Source organism: Ptiloglossa arizonensis, chromosome 11, assembly GCF_051014685.1.
Source record: "Ptiloglossa arizonensis isolate GNS036 chromosome 11, iyPtiAriz1_principal, whole genome shotgun sequence".
In the NCBI taxonomy this organism is placed as follows: domain Eukaryota; kingdom Metazoa; phylum Arthropoda; class Insecta; order Hymenoptera; family Colletidae; genus Ptiloglossa; species Ptiloglossa arizonensis.
The window spans coordinates 7071002-7093998 of NC_135058.1; the positions used below are offsets into that span (position 1 = coordinate 7071002).

A 22997-nucleotide genomic window follows, 5' to 3' on the forward strand; every position below is an offset into this window, starting at 1 on the left:
GAGCATCAGCTATTAACGAGAAACCATGTTTGTCGAAATACTGTTCTTTTTATACAATGACTTTTCTCTGCGCGACTTTCCACCACTTTTCGTAATGCGTTCGTATAAATTCTATCGTTTTCAAATTAACGTTCATCATTGTGTCGCTGGTAGCCCGCCGCCTTTCATTCGTGCATGTTTTGTGCGGTGTACAAAAGGAAAAACACGATCGTTTGGATACACCGGCGCATTTGATTGACCTCGCGGACGCGGATGAGAGAAGCCAAAATTACATCGCTCGACAAATACGTACTCGTTCAAAGAACTATTGACTTACAAATGACAATTAAATTAATTCTGTTCCACCTGCCCCCCGTGTTCCTCGCGGACAAAGACAGAAATTCAAAACGAAAATGAATCACCGACTGCCACTTCGATGAACGCAATTACATAAATTCGACTTACAAACGAAACAATCGAATATTTGTGAATTTATAAACTCCGGGACACGTGTACCGTTTAATTAACACGTTTTTGCGAACAAATGCCGTCAACCCGTAAAGTTCGTGCCTATAGTTTATTCGTACCTTTCGTATAAAAAATAAAATCTCGAGAAGTCAGTTATCCTCGACATAACAACGCGAATCGTTGAGAGCACTCACCGCGTTTAGATTTCACTCGTAAAGCTACGTAAATGAAAAACAAAAAAAGAGAAAAAAAAGAAAAATCTCCCGTCGGTCGGTCGCCACGTTAATATTAATTCCATGGACCATGCTTTCGACGCTGAAAATTTGTTTACTCTTACATTTTTATTACCGACATCGTACCGTTTCAAAAGTGGGACTAATCCGTTTATTTCTTCCTGCAAATAGGCATACAGCGTTGCTTGGCGTTATTTCGTTTATCGTGTACGTAGCAAAATTTGCATAATTTAATAGAAACGAGAAGTTTTATCGGCGCGTGTTTCCGTGCGTTACATTCCATGGAAACGTCATTCGAATACATTGAAAATTTATACCGCAAGTCAGAACCACTCCCGAAATCCCGTGTAATCGTGGCCCATCTCGAAAGGAACGGGTCCATATTTCGCTCGTGCCAATATTGGCTACCACGTTGCTGTATTATAGCAGATTATTCAATGTCACGGAGAGATTAATGTCCCATCCAGATTCGTATCAATAAAGTACAAACAAAGGGTATTTGCGTTGCATGCCGAAATTCATGCAACGAAACCTTTCGTTATTCTATAACCGCGACGTAATAACTTTATCGCGGCCTTCGATAACGAAGGAACAATTGAAAAAGAAATTCATAAACCGTTGTGATAATAATCGAGTGTAACGAACCTCTGTATAACATTGGCGAAATGTATTCGATCGAAAGACATTGGCACGTCGAACGAAATTATTTCAATTCCAGAGACAAAACGAAACGAAAGAGATTATTGTATTTCAGTCGAAAGTTTACGCAATGATAAATATTTCGATTTATCTACGAAATACAAAATCGTGACGCTATGAGAACATTACAAAATATTTAAATATCTTGAATACAATTCGTATAGTGAAAACGATTGGAAACTTTTATTTTCTATAACTCAAACGATCGAGTAATTTCGATTCAAATTCTCTTTTGAAGTACTCGTTATCGTTTCGAGTATTTTATTCGGGAAATAAAATTGTTAACTTTGCAATAATAACATAGTGACATTTTATATTCGATAGTTTTCTATCTCCAGCGATTGTACTACAGTTTCCTCCCCGAAAAATCCTTTAATATCGAACATTCATTATATCGGTAAGTTCTTCGACGACTCCGCTTCACAACAAGTTGAAGAACAGATCAGAGGAACCCGGCGTCTCGTTTCTACGTACAGTTCACCTCGCTAAAAGCACTCGGAGCCACTAATTAGAATTTGAAGGGGATGGGTACACCTTTCCGACGGTACGAGGCTGAAACCGTATTGGAGAGCCAATACGTGATTTCAGTCCGGATGGTCGGCGTCGTCCAGCCAGTTCGGCTTTCATCTGCGGTTAACCCACGTTAAAGCGTTTCGCGTATATTCCTGATATCGATCGACACATAGGCGGCGTTGCACAGCTTCTGCTATAACCCCGATGTGCGATCTCGTCGAGAAAAAGCCGAGCAAAATTGACAGGAGGAAAATATCTGTAGCTGAAGTGCAGAGAAAAAAAAGAACGAGAGAAGCAAGGAAAATGAGCGATCCGGAGGAAATAGACAGCACGGGGGAGAGAAAAAAAATTTGAAGAAATTCTTTTTCCATATTCCCGATCCATCGAAGGAATATCGTACCGAGGAAGCTACAACGAGACTGCTTCGACGCGAAGAAACGTATCGCAGATCGTGGATAATTGGAACAATAATTTGCACGCCAGTTTCGCGGTGAACGCTTGTTTGTTTACCGGTTCTGATATTTTTCGACAAAGATAGCAACGAATATAATTGAGATTGAACACAGGGAACCACCGAGAACACGATAGACGTACCAAAGCAAACACGGATAATACAGACAACACGGATCAACAAGGACAATATATTCACCATAAACAAACACGGTCGGCGCATTGAACACAGAGAACCGGTATTACTAAAGGGAGTGTACAATCGAAACAACTGTTTAGACAAGTGTAAACATATTCTAGAATATTATCGAAACGGAACGATGGAATAATATTTTTGAATACGAAGGTCTAATAGGATTCTCGAGCAGTCTAATAGGAAGATCGATCAGAAAATGTATTCCAAGTATAGAAATGTATAGATCGACCACTTGGAAAAGATTTCTATAGTGGGAGAAGCTTGGTCCAAACCTCTTCTCCCACCAAGCATCGCTACAGACTCTAGCTCCTAGATGGCGCCTCATACTATTCTAATTCGTTTAATCGGTCGCTATCTTCATTCGTTACTTATCAATTTTCAACAATTTATCCACTCACCGGCAAAGTAACGGATGTACCTGTTGTATTGTAGTTAGGTATACCGTGTTGTACCTTTCCCATTACTTTTCCCATTCCTAGCGCTTAGAAATCAGTTTATGTTCCTATCTACGTTGCTCGTAAGTGTTCAATAAATAACTTCCGATAGCGCGAACATTTCATCGTTCAATTTAATTCCCAACACCCCCACTTCTTCGGCCACGTTCACTTCTTCAGACACACCCATTCCTGTAGACATGCCCCCTCCCCTTTTAATCACGCCTCTCTGCTTTGTCCACGCCCCTTCTCCCTTTGACCACGCCCCTCCTCCCTTTGGCAACGCCCCCTCCTCCTTTCGGACACGCTCCCTTTTATATTCGGTGATCAAAATGGGAGAAATGTGAGATGATGAGGCTTGAAATTTCTACGTTGTTACAGCAATTTGAACAATTGTAGTTTCTGTTTCCTCTTACTTGTGCAGTTTCGTCGAGTTCTGGGTTATCGATCTGTAACGACGAATACTTTACGAATTGAAAAATTTTGTAAAATACCGAAAATTGAATTGTCGATGCGCGGTTAAAGCTGTCCACCCTATACATTTTTCGTAATAAATCATACCGTATTAACGATACGAAGTCGCAATAATACCAGAGTAGATTCGGGTCTCAGGTATCGTAAGCAGATAAGGGTTTATTCTGGTCGAATCCGATACCATAACCGACAGAATGTGGGTACCGAACTCCTCGTCGAAACAGTAGTTGTAATTAGCGGTATTTAGGGATGTCGAGAGATGCTCACGAAATAAACGAAAGATCTAATTAGGTCTCGCGAAACGATGGCCCGAGCAAACGATGCTCTAATTAATTCAACCGGTGCAACGTCGCAACAAGAACGCTTCAAACTTTCAACTTTACCACGAGGTTGTAATAACTATCCAACGCAATGTTTTTCAACCTTTTTCGACAGACTACACACTTCGAATGGAATAAGATTCGACAAATGTTTAAAATGGCCACGATCGCAATACACTCACACTGTTCTGCTATATTCCACTCTACTTCGTCCCACTCCACCCTGCTCTACTCCGCCCTGCTTTACACCGCCCTGCTCTACTCCGCCCTGCTCTACTCCGCCCTGCTCTACTCCGCCCTGCTCCGCTCTGCCCTACTCTACTGCACTCTACTTCGCTCCACTCTGTCCTGTTCTACTCCGGCCTGCTCCGGTCTGCCCTGTTCTACTCCACTCTACTTCGCTCGACTACCGCCTACTCTACTCCGCCCTTCTCCGGTCTGCCCTGCTCTACTTTCATGTTTCTGTTCATCGGGAAAGAAATTGAATACAAAGATTCGAGTATAGTTTTAATAAAATGTATTTATTTATCTCACAGAAATGATCAAAATATAATGAAATTAAAGGAATGTAAAATATTTCCGCGAAATGTCCTTGTCTCGCGACACAGATTGAAAACCGATCTAAGGTGTCAACGCGTAGAAATTCTGGTCCGGATATTTTTTGTCACGTTCGGTGCACACGATTGCCGTTATTTTCGTTCGGTGAAAGCAATATCGAACTGAAGATAAGATCTTCCTTGAATACACGGAACGATCCTTCGAACGACGTGCACGAGAATTCCGCGGTTTCGAAACCCCTGCCGCGAGTAAATCGATGAAACGCGGGGCAAGGATTCGAAATTGCCGACGAACGATACGTCATCCTAGAGTTACGAACGATAGATCTAATTTCCGGGATGCGAACGACCCTACTGTCCGTTGGCCTCGCGAAGTCGTTGTTGCGAAATCTTCATCGATGAAAGAAAGAAACAAAACACTTTCGACGTATTCGTCGCTGGTCCGTTATTCGGAAGCCGAACGCCCCGGTACTCGAAACGTTCAATGGGGAAACGGTGAGATTGTTCGTGGCAACGAACACTCCGCTCTGTATTCTAAGTACCGCCGCGTCATTGAGCTCGCGATGCTTTGTATTTTAGTTTCGGCCCAGTGGAAAAAAAATAGAAAGAAGGAAAGAAAGAAAGAAGAGTAAAATCTATCGGATCATCGACGCGAGCGACGCTCCGGCCGTTTGAACGCGGTCGAAAAACCATCCTGACCCACACGGTGGGTCGTGGGACGCTCGGCGTGTTGAACGAAGCCACCGTGTTTCGCGTTTGGACCGGGTTTGAATGTACGCGAAACGGAGGGAAATAAAATCAAATGGCCGAAAACCGTTGAAAAGCGGAATTCACGATACGCGATACGAGCAACGAAGCGAGTAAAGAAAGGAGGCCGAAAGGTTACCGCCGGCCAGATAACTGTCGTCTCTGCCCGGTATCATCTGCTGCACAAAGCCGTAAAGTACGGTGCCCGGTTATTTCGGTCAATCCTCGAAGAGGAGGCCGTCCGGAAAATATTCACATCGATCTATACCGTAGTGACCTCTCTCGCTTCCTACCTTTCCCTCGATCGTGGCGCGGCATACGCCCACGTACACGTACACCTACACGTACACGTACACGTACACGTACACGTACACGCACCGATGTTACACAACCGTACCGATTCGTTCACACTGACCAAAACTCTCTTTTTCCCATCGAAACACCCCCAACCCCCTCTTTCTCGCCACTCCGGCGTCCTTTCTCGCTAACCCTCCCCGCCGAGCTTTCTCTCGTTCTTTCGTTTTCTCTTTCCGCGTTCTCCGTCCCTATCGCGGTAGTCGTTCTTTTTTCTCTTTTTCACTTTGACGGGACACACGCGATAGCGAATACTATACAACTCATAGAGTGGCTTGCACCTCAAAGTGTTCTTTCGAGCCGCGTCACAAGGGCCAGGTCAACCGCATCGCTCCTCGGCTCCGCGAAAGGACACAAAACCGATCGTCGAACCGAATCGACTATAAATACCGTACCCGTCAACGTGGCCGGCATTTTTCAACACGATAAATACACTCCCGTACGACGATCATTCCTCGATAGGGCCGACTATAATCGCCCCCAGGTACGCCACCAAATTCACCCCGTATGGTAATTCATGCGTGAACCATCGATCCAGGGTTGCATTATTTGCGCGCGGTACACGTCGAGAAGCATTCTTTCCTCGAGATGGATCGACCCTAACCTTCTCTCGTCCCTTCCTTCGATCATCTCTCTGCCGTTCTCTCGATGGAAAAATCCCCTTTTACTCGATCTTGCCGATTTAACGTTCGTAACCCAACGTCGAGAACGTTTCTATTTTGTTTTATGGTAAACCGCGTGGGACGAGGTTCCATTTTGTGAATTTTGAGTCGGTAACGGTGCCGAGCTCCGTTAATAGAAGGATCGAGCGTGATGTTAAAATGAAAGGAATACATACATAATAGAACGCGGAGCTAACAAATCGTATCTGGGAAATAAACGGAGAAAATAAGAATCGATGGAATACGATTGTCCAAATTGGTGGTCACGTTTAATATTCCCGGTTGAACGATTCTTGGAGTTGTCCGGATAAACGTTCGAAATTTTTCTTCGTTTTTCAGAACCGAAAACCGAGATCCTGGGTGCGCCGGATCTGTACATCAACCGAGGCAGCACCATCAACCTCACGTGCGTGGTACTGGAGAGTCCAGAGCCTCCAGCTTACATATTTTGGAATCACAACAATGTCGTGAGTATATATATACCTTTGTTCGGGTAAAAATGTTCCTCGCCGGACGTTCTTTTTCCACGGGAACGGGAAAAAGCGTACAACGAAACGCGGAGCGTTCATAATGCGGAAACGAGTGCAAATACGAAGATGCCGCGAGAGTATAATTCATAACCGTGACTTATATATACACAGTCGACGTACACCGAGACCAGCTTGCGCCGATGTCGACTTTGTACCAGGATAATTGATGATGATAGTAGCTCTTGAGATTCTCGTCGTCCGATATCGCGAGACGTACACCCTGTGCGCGCGCGCGTATATTTTCAGTTTCCGCTTTGACGAAGTTACCTCGAAATTTTCAACGTAATCCAATGTCCGTTCCTCGCGCGGGATTATTTTATTTTTTCGTCACTTTTTTCCCTATCCACGACTTCCACCTTGATCGAGAACCCGTCACGAACTTTTATTAATCCTTGGAAATGTGTACAGAGTATAGTATACTTTCTAATATAATCGTAATCTCGAAGAATACGAATTCGTTCTCGCACGTATAATCGTATCTCGTCGAGAGCAATGAAAATATTTAAAGCGATCGCGTTGAAAGGGACACCCCTTACTCGAATCTCGAGCTTACCTCACCGACGTGTAAACTCGGGCACGTAAAATATTGGGTGTATCCGTAAGAACAATTACCATGAATCACATCGCAGAGCCATAAACATCGATCACAATTAATGTTTCACTCGGCTCGCGCGCTTTTAGCCCTTTCCAAGGAAAACTCCGTTCTCCAACTATCCAAGTACGCGTGGGCATAAAGGAAGCCCATAAAACACCGGGTTGGCGTCGAGTGTTCGCGAACGAAGGACCGATAAATTTTGATAACGTTGACGCTACGAACTGCTAAATTGTCAACGGTGGCGCAGCTGATAATGGCGCATGGGAGACACCATTAGGCGCATTAAGTCTGACCAAGAGCGTTGGGATTCACCACCGCGAACGGAACAGGGCCGCGCGAGCCTCAAGATGAATTCCACGGCACGTGACTAACGGGTAGAGGCCAAACAGCTCTGGAACTGTTAACGAGACAACCGGGACCAAAGTAATTTGCAAAACGATAGCGTGACTGAACATTCGTTCGAACGATACTCCTTCGCATTTACAGAAATTTATACTCGAGACTGTAACGTGCTCACCATAGGTTGATACGTGAATCTATCCCTGTGCGTCGTTTCCCTTCCGTGAAGCCTTACCGCTTGACTTTAATCGTAAATTTCGAAAGATGTTACGTTTAAGTCGGAGAAATAATTCGCGGATACAGAGTTCGTCATGAGAATGTTCTTCTTGTGACGAAGCGTGATTCGTTCCTTTCGAAAAGGTTAAAACCACACGGAGTGCAAATCTTCTTGAAAGTTAAAAAAGTATTGTTCAATCGACGATCAGAGGTGGATAAAGATGTTTCGTGAAAAATACTATCGAGTCGCTAGGTGATTTGAATCTGAAACTAGATTTTATTTAATTGGAGATGAGATTGGTGTTCGTTCAACGAAACGATACACCGAGGAAGAAATAAAAATTAGATAAATATATTGAGTCGTTTGGAAAGTCATTTCGTTTTCCAAAATGGAGAATACATGATTTAGTGAAATGTTTATACACTGTGAAAAAATCGTGTTTTACCAAAAAAAACGAAATGACTTTCAGAACTACCCAATAGAATGAGAATACCGAGAGCGAATCAGTTTTAAGATCAAAGACCGGGACTATTCGAATACTTGGTAGATACCCGCCACGAATGAACATCGACTGTTTGAAAATTCGAATGAAAAATTATCCAGAATGAAAGTCGACCTTTCAAAACTCGAAAAAGAGTTTCTCGATCTACGCTGTATTATAAATAACCAAATACATTATCGCGCGAAGTACTCGAGCAGTACACGTAGTACACCGGTACCGAATCGTTGAAAGGTTCGACGTATCCGAGAAACGTAGAAAAATTCCACTAGTAGCCCTAATCCTACAAAAGACCGGTACCATCGAAGTCGTAAACCTCTTTCGAGTACTAACGTACACTCCGGGTCAGCTGTGTTGCGCGATGTGGGACAGGTTGGGGGTCAAAGTGGTGCAATTCGATGAAACGCAGCGTGGAAAGTCTCTAACCGCGTCGCGAGGGGTGAACCGATAAGACGAACCGGAATTGTCCCGTGGGAACGAGCCGAGTCGAAATTGCAATCCTTGGATGATAAGGCAGCTCGGATGATCGATCCGCGAAACATTTTCCAGCCTTAAGGAGCCCTCGGAGTTTAGCGGGGTTTCCCCTTACGCTCGAATAAACCTCGTCCCTTTGATTTCGATTGAATTTCGAGACGGTGCCCTCTTTGTTCCGCCAACGTGGAAGTCTGGAACGTGTGTTCGCCACCGAACTCGTGGATTGTACCTGCGAGTGTACGTTCGAATGCACACGAGTGCAGGTGCACGGTCACGTTCGTAGGTGAATTTTCTGTATACGTAACCGGTACGTAAATAGAGAAAACCGAGCCGGTCGCGATTAAATTGACTTAACAATTTGTCGGTTACCTTTTCCACTCGACTCCAACGACGAGAAGTGTCGTGTATCCTTCGTGGCGCGGATTGACGTCTCTTTTCTCCATTTTTCTGTCTCTTCTCTCACTGTTTCTACACGCGAACCATTCACAGCAGCGTTGTTCCCTCGGAATTTCTATGGACCGTGATACACCACCGTTAATTGAAAAAACATTCTGTTTGGTTCCAGTCCAATCGAGGGAATTTCTTAACACATTTACCGCTGCAAGACACACACTGTGCATCGTGTTGCATACCATATGCATATTGCGTACCATTGGCGATGCATATAAGTGTTCGATGCGTTTGTATTTCGTGCATCGTAAACAGTCAAATGAAATCGTCACCTAGAATGTATAATTGCTGGGTTCGTTTAACGATTAGTAAATTTTCGTTCCTTTTTATCCGAACGAATAAACGATTATAGAAATTTCTGATAATAAATTCGATGGAAAGGTAGACGACGTTGAATGCAAGGTACGAAAGATTTTTAAAAACATTCCACGGCTAGATCTCGAGTTTCTATTATGGGAATTTTCACTGGCCTAGTTTGCCATTGACGCACCGATTGATTCGATTCGATCGGGTTTACCTGAATGAAATCCTATTAAGAAATTGTTAAACGAGATACAATATCGCGTCTTATTTATGTGACGATCGTGGACGATTGCCAAAAGGACAAGGCGAAGACGTTGCCAAATCGGTTTCCACGGTATTACGACGACAGAAATAAAAGCACATTCCACGGATTTGTAACTCTCATTTGTTCACAATAGCGGGTACATTGAACCAATCCTGGTCAATAGGGTTTAACCCTTTGTGTTCGAAATTTTTATTCCACCGGTCAGGGACTTCGCCGAGACCGTTTCGTTTGGGGACTCGATAACCGGTTAATAAATCGCGTATTTCTGGGACAATTCCAAACAATCGTGAAAATTAACAAGCCAAATGTTACTGTACGTAAGAACGTGTTCGAGAAACGCAATTACGAGCGATAACGTTCCAATGAATGCAAAACGATCGCGTCGATTGCACGTATTAACCCTGCTCTATGGAGTGATACAAACTTCCCGGTTGTTGTAATCGATTTTTGTTAATCGCTTAAGTTTCGTTGCTTGGCAGCGACGAGCTCGCGGAACTTAAATTAACGCAACGAAACTCCGGCTCGCTTTGATTTCGATTCGATGTAACTTTTATCGACGAATTCTAAGCATCGGCGCTGAAACTTGTTGATCCTCTTAATGTAAGCTCGATTCGAGTCATTAACGTACCTTCTGCTATACGTGTTTCGAAATTACACGTGTATAGAATAATAGTTCGATCGTTATGTTCGAAACATTTAGAAATGTGCGAGAACACGAAAACATTGGTCTTTTTACAAGACCAATCCAAATTTGACGAATAACGTCATCTTTGTTCGATTTATTCGATTGCGGATTCGAACAAGCATTTCCAATCGTATGGATATTTTCCAGTACACTTTTTTCTCTTTATAAATAGTAAAGTACATCGCCTTTCGAATTTCAGCGCTTCTATTTTCGTTCTTGATACGTTCGTGGCCAATCTAAATTCGTTACGCGTAGGCACCGTCCTAATATTTACATAAAAATGGAGTATTTGTCCCGTGCCAATGTATTTGCGATCCAACTACTGCTCGAGCCCAAGTAAACGAGTCATTGTGTACCGCATACGACACTCGATAGTCCGCTTTATTTACAACTGTTTACCAGTCGGGTACAATTTCAAGCTCGAGTATCGGCAAAAAAGCTCGACTTCGATCCCCGAGAGGGGAGCTCGAAGCTCGCGTTACCTTCGCGTGTGACTTCGCGCGAAAGCGTGCTGTTTACCGACATCGCGCGCGAAAAATAAAGGTGGACACGCTTTGTCGACTTTGTTCGCGCCGATGATGTAAAAGCGGCTACAATTTTTCTTGAAAAAGAAAAAACAAACCTACCAAAGCGACCACGTTTCTCTCGACGACGTAAAATTCCCTGGAAAACCTATTGTTTCCCTTCGTCGTTAAGGAAAATAGGTATCCTCGATGCGAGGAAACTTCAAACAACGCGTCAAAAATCGCGATCGAACGAAACAATTATTTATTTAACGCTCGACGTAATTAAAATTCTTTAATACGCTTGATCCTCTTACAACACGTACGATGTAACACGGTGCGAAAATTACGTATTTAAAATTAGAGTTCTGGAAACGTGTAGAAATGCGAAATGGCTGCCTGACGATTGTGTGTTTGTGTATGTGTTTGTCTGAAAGAGAGAGAAAGAGAGAGAGTGACAGTCCTCAAAAGATAGGTCAGTGAGTCACGAGAGGAGAAAACAGTCGGATATGGTCGGTTTTTAGAGAGTTTTATCTAAGAAAGTTTTGAGAGAACTGGCCAGTGTGCTCGTACAATTCGTTTATCGAATCTGTTGATTCGGAGTAAAGTGCAACGAGTAACGGTATCGAAACATTTTATTTTAGTATGGTATAGTTGGTTATTAGTTACCATTTCACTCTAGTCGAGCGAGTTACCAAAGTTAATACTTCACTGTACTCTAGTTATGGATTAAAATAGTTCAGTCGGTTGTTAGTTAAGTATAATCGTTACGTATAAGAGAGATTTCTACAGAAATCTATCTCTATTTTTAATATACAAACTATTATCAAACGGTGTTTCATTGATACGAACAATCGTGTGTAAACGCGAACTTAACTCGTCAAACAATTTAAACAACAGATTCAGAAATAATTCTACTATTTAAACGAAACGATCCAAATTTGCAAACGTTGATTTAAAGATAATTCAATTTACAGAGACCAGAGTCGTGAACTTCTATCGTTCGAATAATCTTTCTTTCGATACGTTTTAAAGTATCTGTTTAAACGAAACAATTGAAATTTGCAAACGTCGACTCGAAGGTAAATCAATTTACAGTGACCGGAGTCGTGAACTGTTACCTTCCGAATAATCTTCCTTTCGATACGTTCCAATAAATAACGTTCCACCGTGACGTATATGTCTCTGCAAATAGTCAGCAAGGTCGTGTACGAATCAGTCGCGTTGGCTGGTCTTGTACAAGAAATAATGGGAGCACAGGAAAGGCTGTAATACGCAAATAAGGTCAGACAGAATCCACGTTTATATGAACTTCTTTCCCTACTTTAGCGTGCTCGATTCACCCCCCGAAGTTACGCCCACTAATAACGAGACACTCTGTATATCTACCTCGGTAAACATTGCTTTCATAACATCGTGGAGCGCGGCATTATGCGAACAGTATCCCCGGTACTCCTTATTAAAGTAGACCGCGATCATTGACTTGCATGTATATTAGCATATCCTCTAGCGAAAAATTTGGGTAGAATATATCTGCTTGCCGTTGAATTATAAATTTGCATACAATTTCCTCGATATTGAGACCCCACTGAAATCGTTAATCCGGCAGTTATCGAACTTCGTTGAAATGAAAAATTTAATAAACCTCGCGTTGTTTACATTTACGTGAAACGAAACGAGAGGACGAAGCAACGGAAATAAATAATAAAAAAAAAAGAACAAAGTTTCTCGTAACTTCGTTTCGTCTGGATCGAAACGAAAGTTGTGTCTAATAAACGAGAGGATCTTGAGAATATACTTGTATCAACAACGTTCGAGTTTTCCCGTTGCTTTCACAATATTCTGGTTCGCAAACGGGAAACATTGCCAGGATACGAACGCCACGTCGACCGTACTAACAACTTCGTACACCGATAACAGTATTACCGGTAGCGTCGGTTTTCAGGAGCACTGTATTTTTTCGTTCGACGTCCGCTCTCGAACCATCGTTCCCAGGGGCTGCCGAGGAATCGCGAAACAAATGCCAATTTCGCGGCGCAACAACGGCCAGCTACCTCCGCTCGCCTCGGACAAATGAGGAAACAATTGCGCGACGGAACGAGAACATCCCTTAAGCCCGAATTGGAAAATATGTTTCGCAGAAAATGAAACGAATGCGAGAAGAATACAAGCCGAGGCGAAAAGAACGACCCAGTTTTCATTATTTACACAATCGTTCCTTCCTGTTTCCCGAAGATTTCGCGATTTCTTTAAAGGTGAATTCAACCAAAGGGTAACACGACACGTTACGAGCTTTTAATTAATAACTACGGGTTAAGAAATTTATCTCTTTCCTATCGCCGTGGACTTTGGTGAAATAATTCGGAGACATTTCCCGGTTGCTCGCCAATTTGGAAGAAGATGAACATTGTTTGTCGCTAGGTAGTCACTACGTAGAATATTAAACAAAAATCGAAACATTTTTCTGCGCAAGAAACCTCAAAGAAATCTTTCACATCGGATGTGAAAATAAATCGTAGACTAAACTTGGATGTTATCTCATTGAGATATTTCGTAATACAAGATACTTTATTTATCTCGAGCCACGTAGGAAGTTTTCCTCTTGAAAAATTCAAGCTTAGAAATATCAGAAAAATCCGAGTGCATCCGTCGGTGAGTCTCGGTCGTTTTTCGAGTGTAAAGGGTTAAATGTCCATCAAACTGTACAAACGGAATAATTAGACGTATTAATACTTCCCTTAGCCCTCTGTAAGTATAAATTGTAACAGAATTCTTACCACGATCTTTCCTATTACATTAAACGAATGTAATACACCGTCGAGTTCAGTGTTCGAAACACGTCGACAAATATGTACTTGTGTTTCGCGCAAGATAATGTTGAGTGCATCTCGCTCGCGCCTACCTATACGTCCGAGGCTGTTTCTTCGAGTTAAGTACTGGCTTCGGGGACATGTTTTAGACTCTACGGGGTTTGCATAGGACAATATGTTTGTGCCCTGTACGTGAGAATTGCCTGGAGTGGTGCCAAAGTATGCTACCCTCAACATCAAATTGCACCGAATGGGCAGTGACATAACTGGGGAATTGGGAGCCGCAATGTTTGCCCATAAGCAGTTTCTCCGTGTTGTAACATCTATCCACCTTGCCTCGTTCGGAGGCTTTTTTTTTCTCGTCGTATCGCGTAGAAACTCGAGCCCACGGTTCGCACGTTCGTGGAGAACACCGATTGCGGGCGCCACGTTGAAACGGGATCGACGACGCATCGATTTCTATCGCGTATCGGTGAAATCACAGCTTTGGAACATTTTTAATGTTTAATAAACACATTTGAAGCGGTGTCGGTTGTTCATTCGACGAAAAATCCGAGTCGATCGACCCCGTAACCCTTCCCTCTTCGACGCACCGCGACAAGAGCGATATTCCAAGATACAAACCCATCCTCGGAAACGTTCCAACGAGCGCGTTTAATTTCGCGCGACTATCCATCGCGATAAATCGGAACCGTCGTGTACCGATAGTTTTCGTCGTTCGAAAGCGATTTCGCGCGATAAAACGACTCCCAGGATCCCCGATGGATTCAATCAAACCCGAACGGCCATCGACTTAAACGAAACGGATAAATTATTAAGATCGGAACACGATGGAGACGCGAGTAGCGGAGAGAGGGAAATGGTATATAAGTCGAGGGAAAAATGTAGAAGTACGAGGGACAAGGGAGTCGTTATCGGGGAGGGCGCGAGGAAAAGACCGATAAGACAAAAGTAGCAACGCGCTGGGTGGAGAAACCATTCCAATGGACCATTGAGTCCAAGATGTTCCATCGAGCCGTCCAGGATCCCGTGGGACGCCGATCTCTCCTATGAACGCGTAATGAGGCTGACGAGACTCTCCTCGTTTCCCTCCATTTCCATTTTATCCCACCCTTTCGCCACCCAACCCCCCAACCCCCTTTCGAGACGATGTAAACTCTCCGCACGCGTTTAAAACTTGCACGAATTACGAACTCCACGACGCAGCGAAATTATCCGGTTCACTGAACTGTCACACTCTGTTCGCCCGACAAGCCGCGAAGATCTCGAAAATCCGAGATCCGCGATCCCGAAACAGTAGAATTCCGATCTCGCTCCTAACACCAGGTATCCACGCCTTATCCGATTCCGTCTGGTTTTTCTTTCAGCACCACCGAGTGCTGGGAGTACTCGCGAACTTTTCAACGTCGTTTCTACCACCCTGTCCGAGAAACGAGTCGAATCGTTCCTTTAGATTCCGCGTCATTCCGTTTTTTAACGAAAGGGGATTCAGAACGGGCTCTCCTCTCGGCTACGAGTACTATATTCAGACTTCGCGGTCAAGTCTCGAGGAAATTCTCCAAGGCGTCGAGAAAGTTGTCGCGACGTTGCGAGAAGCTACGTTGTTCCGTGTCTCACTTTTCAAATTAAAGAAATCTCGTCTCGCTCGCATCTTCGACTTGGAAACGGTCAATGCAACGTCGTCGCGGGAAATGTTAAGGGGACTGGTTCAATGCACGTGGAACGAACGTGAAAACTCCAACGAACGTGTCACAGTTCCAACGAATGCATCCCTGAAGGTACAATTCTTAATTGTAGGAGAAATTAAGATTTGTTTAAATATACGCCGGTGTCGTTCGTGGTCGAAGATTGTACAATAGTTTTGTCACTCGTATCGAGTTCATAAATATATAGCGATTCTTTTACTTCTCGTATCAACCCTTTGGACTCGAGAGAAGTCCAAGTGAAATTCAGCGTACTATTCACGATTCGGGAAAACTTCGTGGTTTAGAATTCAAATTGGAATTTAAATATCACGTTCTTCTAGAGTGTAAACGTTCCATATAGTAACGGTTCCACATATAAAAATGTTTCATTCCAGATTAATTTTACGACTTAAAGAATTTTCTTCGATTGCAAAGGGTCAAGTTCATTCTACGGAGTCCAATTATCGATTCTACGAATCCTCTGATTCTTTCGCACGGTACACAAAGCGCTGTACGATTGGTAAAATCGGTACGGTTGAGAAAGAACAATTATCTAAACGTACCGACCTACTTTTCGCGTAACAAACATTTCAATCTGTACCACCAAAAAATACACCTTATCTCGATTAACGATTGCACGGTATCGAAACTAATTAAACGCCGTATATTTTTCCTACTATCCGTGTGCCGGAAAATTTACGATACGTTCAACTGTCGTTTAAGAAGCAATTACGGTATTCAAGCCGCGCTATCGCGGTACATTTAATGAAAACTCGAGAATCGCGGTAAATTCTAGCGACCAACTTTGACGTGACTTTACACCGTATATCGAAATTGTGCTTTTTTCACTGGCAAAGTTCAGTCGCGCTTAGTGGCCACAGTACCGCGAACACGAACAGAAATGTGAAACGTGTGCGTCGTGGTTATTACCCGTCGTGCACGGAGCCCGGATTAACCGTGCACTTTCGAATGAAAGTTTCGCATATTATTCTGCGTTACATCACGGACCAGATAACAGAACGGAAGGAACAAGGCGTCGCTTATCGAGCCACCGGGTTACAACTTTCTCGTCCGATTAATCATACTTTGAACCATTCGGGCGAACTACGCGCCGAAACCTTCACCATAGAAACGTGTCTCGCCCCTCGTTTTTAATACGTATCCGTTGCACCGTTACCACAACCCCTTCGTGTATTCGATTGCAGCACTGCTTAGGTGCTTGCGTGTATTTCGTACGCGTGTGCGTAACGAATCGATGGAGAAAAGATTTCAAGAAAATATATCTCGCGAGTAACCGACTAAGAGTATCAAAAGTAGCCCGTTTGTATCGTACGAGAGGTAGGTAAATTAATAAGTCCCCGAAACGACGCATTCCATCTGTTTATTTGATTCAACCGAACGGTAAAGTTAACCAAAAGTGACAGAAGTTTTCCATCAATCTAATATTCGAATATTAAATACACGGTACACGCAGTATACTCTTAACTTGGATCGACCATCGAAACCAAGATTGCGTACTCCAAATGTACTCCAAAGAGAAAGAAAGATCGGTCCTGAAGGTAATCTCCATTCGACACTGGTTCACGTTCCCTGTACTCGTTGTACAGCGTTCATCTCGAACCAGGAACAAGATTTCTCTTTCTCCGTGTGATACGTATTTATTCGACTCGACTCGCGCGGGAAACTTCGAAACGAACGAACGAACCACCGTCCCGTGAACCGAGGATTCGCTCGGTACTCGAAATTCTATTATCCGAGTAAAAATGGTTCCACGGTAGCCCTCCCCGTTCTTTATCTTACCGTAGTTTCCAATCGTCGCGAAAGTGCCAACGTCGCAGTCCACGCGCGTGCAACTTGCACCGGAAACAGAAGACACTTTTACCGTTAATGGGAATTTCCAAAAAGGTCAAGATTGCAACGACGTCGAAAGGAAAAAGAGATCCACGGGCCAGGTTCCGAGAAAGTTCGCAAAGGGTGCACTTCCTCGCGACGGCTTTAAGATGGTACATAAGACTAGCGCACCGAAGGCTCGAGCTGCGGATCATTTATTTAGAAATCCGTCCCAGGTCCGACGACAGTGGCTCCGGTTCCAGCTCGCTCCGACTCATGAGCGTACGTCGACCCTTACGACCCCTGTTAAAGAGACACTCGCTAGGAACGTCAAGTGGAACAGGCACAGGATAAACAGAACGTTTGCAGGGACTGACAGTGTGTACCGTTGCACGTTCGGACGTTGCTCTGTGTCACCTTCGCTGAATCTATATTGTTGAAATATCCACGTAAACGGCAGACCGGGTTAATAAAATAGACAGATATTTATCGAGCTGGGACCGTGTCCCTTGTAGACGGCAGTAGGAGAAATTAATAATAGGAGAAAATAATAATGTAGATACCAATGCTGGAATACCGATACCAACAATAATGCTCGTACTAATAATCGACGATCGAAATTAAACCAATGAGAATTCGAACAACGATCTATAATTGAATGAATTGAATATGTTAAATCGAAGATCTATGAGAAACTTGTTTCGTCGAATCGGGAACTAAACAGGGAATGTTACTTGAAATTTGACATTTACGAAGCTGAGCTTGGGAGGATTACTGATATCTATTTCCCATGTTGCGTTTAAAATAAGGTAACGTCGCCCGATTGATAACGATCTCTCGAGATTACGAATATAAAGCACGAACGGTTCGATATCCAATGAAGTCAAATTTCAGATAAGTTCCAACGAGGAGAAACTAAATTTCGGATAATTCCTAATCGGAGGTAACCGTATCCCAGCGAGGCCAAATTGGATTCGGTCGGTGTATTGGCTCCTTTCTGGAACGGGGTTTCGGTGCTTTGAGAAATCGCGATACAATCTCGCACACCGTACGATATCCGCTAAATTCGTTCGCGTTTAACCATTTGAACGTTACCGCGAATTATTTCACTCGAATATGAAATTTCGAACCGATAACGACCCGTGGACGTCCAGAAACGTAAAACAACGTCGTTGTCGGTTCCGTGTTACAACATCGTAAACGAAAAGCCTGCGTAAGGTATCCTCGAAGAGGAACGAGAAATTCTCGCAAGTTTCGCGACGCTTCCACTCCGAATCCCAAGAGTGGTGAATCGTCGCGATCGGAAGGGCTTCTTCGGACGTGTCCGATAATAAAACTGATACAAGTCCGAGACTCCGGATCGCAAGCCCGTAGCTATTCATCCGAAAGGCGGACGAAGCAACGGTGTCCTCCACCGCGCAATTTTACAAGTTCTTTTCGATTAACGACCTCCGGGTAGCACAAAAGGAAAAACCATCGACCAGGTGGGGTGAGAAATTCCGTCTACCCATCGTCCCCGTATCGACGCTCCGTTCAATGGGCGACGGATGTCGTCGAGGTGCAGCCTCGAAAGCTTATCTCTCCCCCTCTCGCTATTCCCCGTTTCTCGATTCCAGTTCCAACTTCCAGCCACCGAATAAAAGGGAAGTTCCCGCGCGAAACTCGTCCCGCGTTCGTTCTGCGCGCGTTTCGCATCCGTCTTCCGTGATCGTGCCGCGAACGCGAGGATCTCGCCACGGAGTTACCGGCTCCACGGATTCAAAGCGACCGTTTTCCGATCTTTGTTACAGATAATCAGCTACGACTCCACCAGAGGCGGCGTATCCGTGGTCACGGAGAAGGGCGACAGCACCACGAGTTTCCTGCTCGTTCAGGAAGCGAAACCGTCCGACTCCGGACAGTACACTTGTAATCCCAGTAATGCTCGACCCAAATCGATCACCGTTCACGTACTCAACGGTGAGTGGTCTCGACTTAATCGCGCGATGCTTTCTTTCCCGCCTCGTTATCGAATCAACCGAGGTCTCGCGTTTAGGATCATCACCGTTCGCGTTCAGAGAGCAAATTAATATACTCGCGCAGCCTGTTGGCGAGCGGAACCCGTCTCGTTCAACGGTACGCGGAATTTTTTTATCGCGAGACGAATTAATAACGAAGAGAAAAAGAGAACGTTCCTTTCCCGGATATTAATTTAAAATTGATGAACGCCAAACAAAGGAGAGAGGACCCGCGAGGAAAAGAACGGAGCAACCGGCCAGACCGTCTTCCGAGTTTAATTAACGAGTACTCGTTGCGTCGATCAACGTAGTTACCGGGAGATGTGTTATTAACGCGTTCGGTCGACGATTATTTAAAAACGCCTGTACACTTGCCAATCCTTCGACGTATATACGTACATAACTAGCGTAACGCGCAGTTCGAAACGTTCGAACGTATCGTGCACGTGTACGAAGCTGTCTCGTGAACGTCAACGAGTTGACAAAGTAGTCCCCGGACCGAGAACGGTGCCAGTTTGCCATCGTAATTAGCTCGACTGGATGAAATTAAAGTACGTCCAAGGAGCCAGCCGGCTCTAGCCCGCGCGTCTTTGTGTCGCGAGACCCAAGAGGCTGGCACACTTGGGTGCCGTATTTGTTGCGGCCCAAATTAAGCATTCGAGGCACTCGTGGATTCTGGCGCCAGCGACGAGCTGCTTTATTGCCAGCAAATTGCATAAACTAGCATTTTTCGACGGTGGTACGAGGCTCGCTTTAAAACCATGGCCGAACGATTTCCACGAATCCTGGAACGAGTGGATATCTCGAGGGAAAAATCGTTTTTTTTTTGTTTTTTCTTTCTTTCGAAACGCGTCGTTTCACCGATTACAACCGCGACAGCACAGATTATGAATATTCGTACTGTAACGATTTATACAATATTTTATCAACGATTTTCAACGGAGGTTACCGACCTTGCGATATAAACATTGAGTATTCATGAATCGGGTTACTAAGCGATCGAATTTTGAAATTTCGAGTTTTGAACGAAGCCGATTGTAATTTACTGTAAAGTACTGTAAAGTATTCGAGAGAGTACACTTTTATTAGTAGGTACGGGACGAGAAGAACCAGACGAATGTAGAGTTTGAAATAGAAAGCGTAACGATGAATAACATTTGCAAAAACAAAAGAGAAAGATAGTAACGTCGGTATCGAAAATGAATATTCATAATCCGCGAATAGAAGGGTGTAAAATTCGACTAAAAGTATTCGAGTATTCGTAACGGACGAGAAGATACACGGTTTGTAGAGCGGAAATGATATGGAAATTCGTTAGAGTATATTTTAACGGAAATTGAACATTAATTCACGTTTTTCCACTCCGGAAACTTTCGTTCGTGCCTCCTGTAACACAACACGCTCCAGACCGGGGATTTCGTCTTCTATTTTGGAAGATACTAAGATCCTAACAGACTACTCTCCCTTTTTTTTTAACGCAAAGGAAACCTTAGAAAGAAACCACCAATCTCTCCCAGAGATTTCTCGGGGAAAACCAACGACAGTGTACGATTTTTATCTACTAAAACCACCACGGTGAACCCTCTGCGCGATCCAGAGACACCAAGAATCGTCGATGACGAAGTAACATCGGATACCTCTCTCCCTCCCGCGACTTGTGTAAACACGTCACAGTGAGGGGAAGAGTGCGTTAACACCTCCTCCACTTCACCCAGTCACGGTGACAGAATCGTTCTACCTATACTATGTAGAGCTGGAAAGATGTCAGCTGAATTAAGGGGAATGTAATTCCATATCTAAGGATAACGTGGACAACGTCGAGCAATTTCTGTTCCGACACAGGTCGTTGAAAACCGATTGAAACGTCCGACTCGATTAACGATTCCTGTCTAGCGACATCTTTCCACCTCTCCGTAGTAAATACGTTCCCAACGTGTTGAAAAATTCTTCGTACCCCGATACACAGCACCGTGAAGCTCCTCGCGTAGCGTCCTTTTCTTAAAATTTTTCCGAAAATTTAAGTGTCGTCCTTTGTTTCAGGAGAGTATCCCGCGGCAATGCAGCACGGCGGTCAAGCCAAGCAACCGAGGCTCTACTCCCTTCTACTCTGTCTGTGCCTGCTGCTTTACTAACTGTTTCAACCCCCACGCCCGAGCTACGGAAGACCTCCCTATCCTCCGCCCTGTGGACAACGGTGAACCAGAGGGACTGTATCGCCGTGAGAGAGATCTATCCGATCGCGGGACGAGCGACGCGCGCCGTCGAAGAAAGTGGTGGGTGCAGTGACGCGGTGAAACGAAAAAAAAAAAAAAGAAAAGAAAAAGTAAAGGAGAAAGAAAAAAGAAACCGGAGAACGGTACGCGGACCCGAACGCGTGCGTCGAGTGCTCGCGCGGACGAACACGCAAGAAGATAAACGAAAAAGAGAACGAAAGAAAGAAAGAGACACTCTGTGTACCTCTACGGTCTGACGGTTGAACGTTGTCGAACCGAATCGACGAGGAACGCGGGAGAGGGAGAGGGGGGGTGCGGGGCGCACAGCGTGTAGAAAACACGCGATCGAATATACCCATCTCCCCTCAGGAGGCGTCGGGTAACATCGAGCGGAACCGTTCGCGAAAAGGAACCAGACCGTGGCGGGCGAGCAGCGTTCGACTGTGCGACAAAGTGACTGATCGTGATCGCGCGAGGAACGAGAACGCAACGACGCCGAGCCGAACGAGCGAGCGAGCCAGCCATCCAACGTAACGCGGAAATAATGCAGCGGCAGCGGTAGCGGGTCGCGAAACGATTAAACCCGACCCGGTCGCGGGACAAACGGAAATTGAGATGGCGAAAGACGAGGGAAAGAGGGGGGTGGGAGGTGGTGGGGGGAAACGGTACGGAAACCGAGCGAGACGGCGAACGGAACAAGCACCGGGACAAAGGCGTGGATCGGAGTACAAAGGATCGCCTTTCCTCCGCAATTATTCAGCCGTGGCGACACACGGGATGTGTACGGAAGAGGAAGGAGAGGCGATACGGAGCGAAAGCGGAGAGAGAGCACCGATCAACGCCCGGATCCGTTTTCCATAAGCCGTGTCGTACGTACTCGAAAACGGGGAATCGTTGACACGCGGGCGTCACCGTACTTTCGAATCGCGTCGATCCACGCCGAACGATACCGGAATCTCTTCGCCCACGGAGACCGATATATCCGCGAGCGTCTAACCCTACACGACCGCGCGTACGCGCTACTTCCGGTACCCGTGATATCGGGACTTGCGCGCGACGCTCTCGCTACGGGGTTACCTCGCGATCTCTCGCGCGTAGAGTCTCTCTCGCGAGTGGACAACCCCTCGCGCGTGAATTCTTTTACGCTCGAAATCTCTCGCGCGTGGAAACTCGAACGAGTGGTATCTCTCGCGCGTGAAATCTTTTACGCTCGAAATCACCCGCGCGTAAAATCTTTCGCGCGTCGAGTCTCCGGCGCGTGGAATCTCTCACGCGTGAAACCTTTTACGCTTGAAATCTCTCGCGCGTCGAGTCTCCGGCGCGTGGAAAACTCGCTCGCGTAAAATCTCTCGCGGTCCGAACGATGACATCGTTATCGAGGCTCGAGTTGACTCTCGCCGCGCGGATCACGGATACTTCGAAAAGACACGCGTCCACCTAATTTTCGTAACCGTTTCACCGAGAACGTCGCGACCCTCGAGCCTCTTCGCGCGCGCGCCACGTTTTCCCTTCGGCC

The 22997-nt window shown here is 45.0% G+C and overlaps 1 protein-coding gene across 2 annotated transcripts in view; it reads left to right on the forward strand.

Annotated features, from left to right (window-relative positions):
* Window positions 1-22096, forward strand: part of LOC143152738 (zwei Ig domain protein zig-8) — a 560480-nt gene extending 538384 nt beyond the window's left edge. Inside the window, exons 5-7 of one of the 2 annotated variants that reach the window (XM_076323170.1) lie at window positions 6426-6553; window positions 19062-19230; window positions 21309-22096. In XM_076323170.1, the coding sequence (XP_076179285.1) occupies window positions 6426-6553; window positions 19062-19230; window positions 21309-21400 (389 nt within the window). In that variant the 3' untranslated portion in view covers window positions 21401-22096. The remainder of the gene's footprint in view (window positions 1-6425; window positions 6554-19061; window positions 19231-21308) is intronic. The other variant, XM_076323172.1, reaches the window with a different exon arrangement.
* Window positions 22097-22997: the final 901 nt, after the last annotated feature.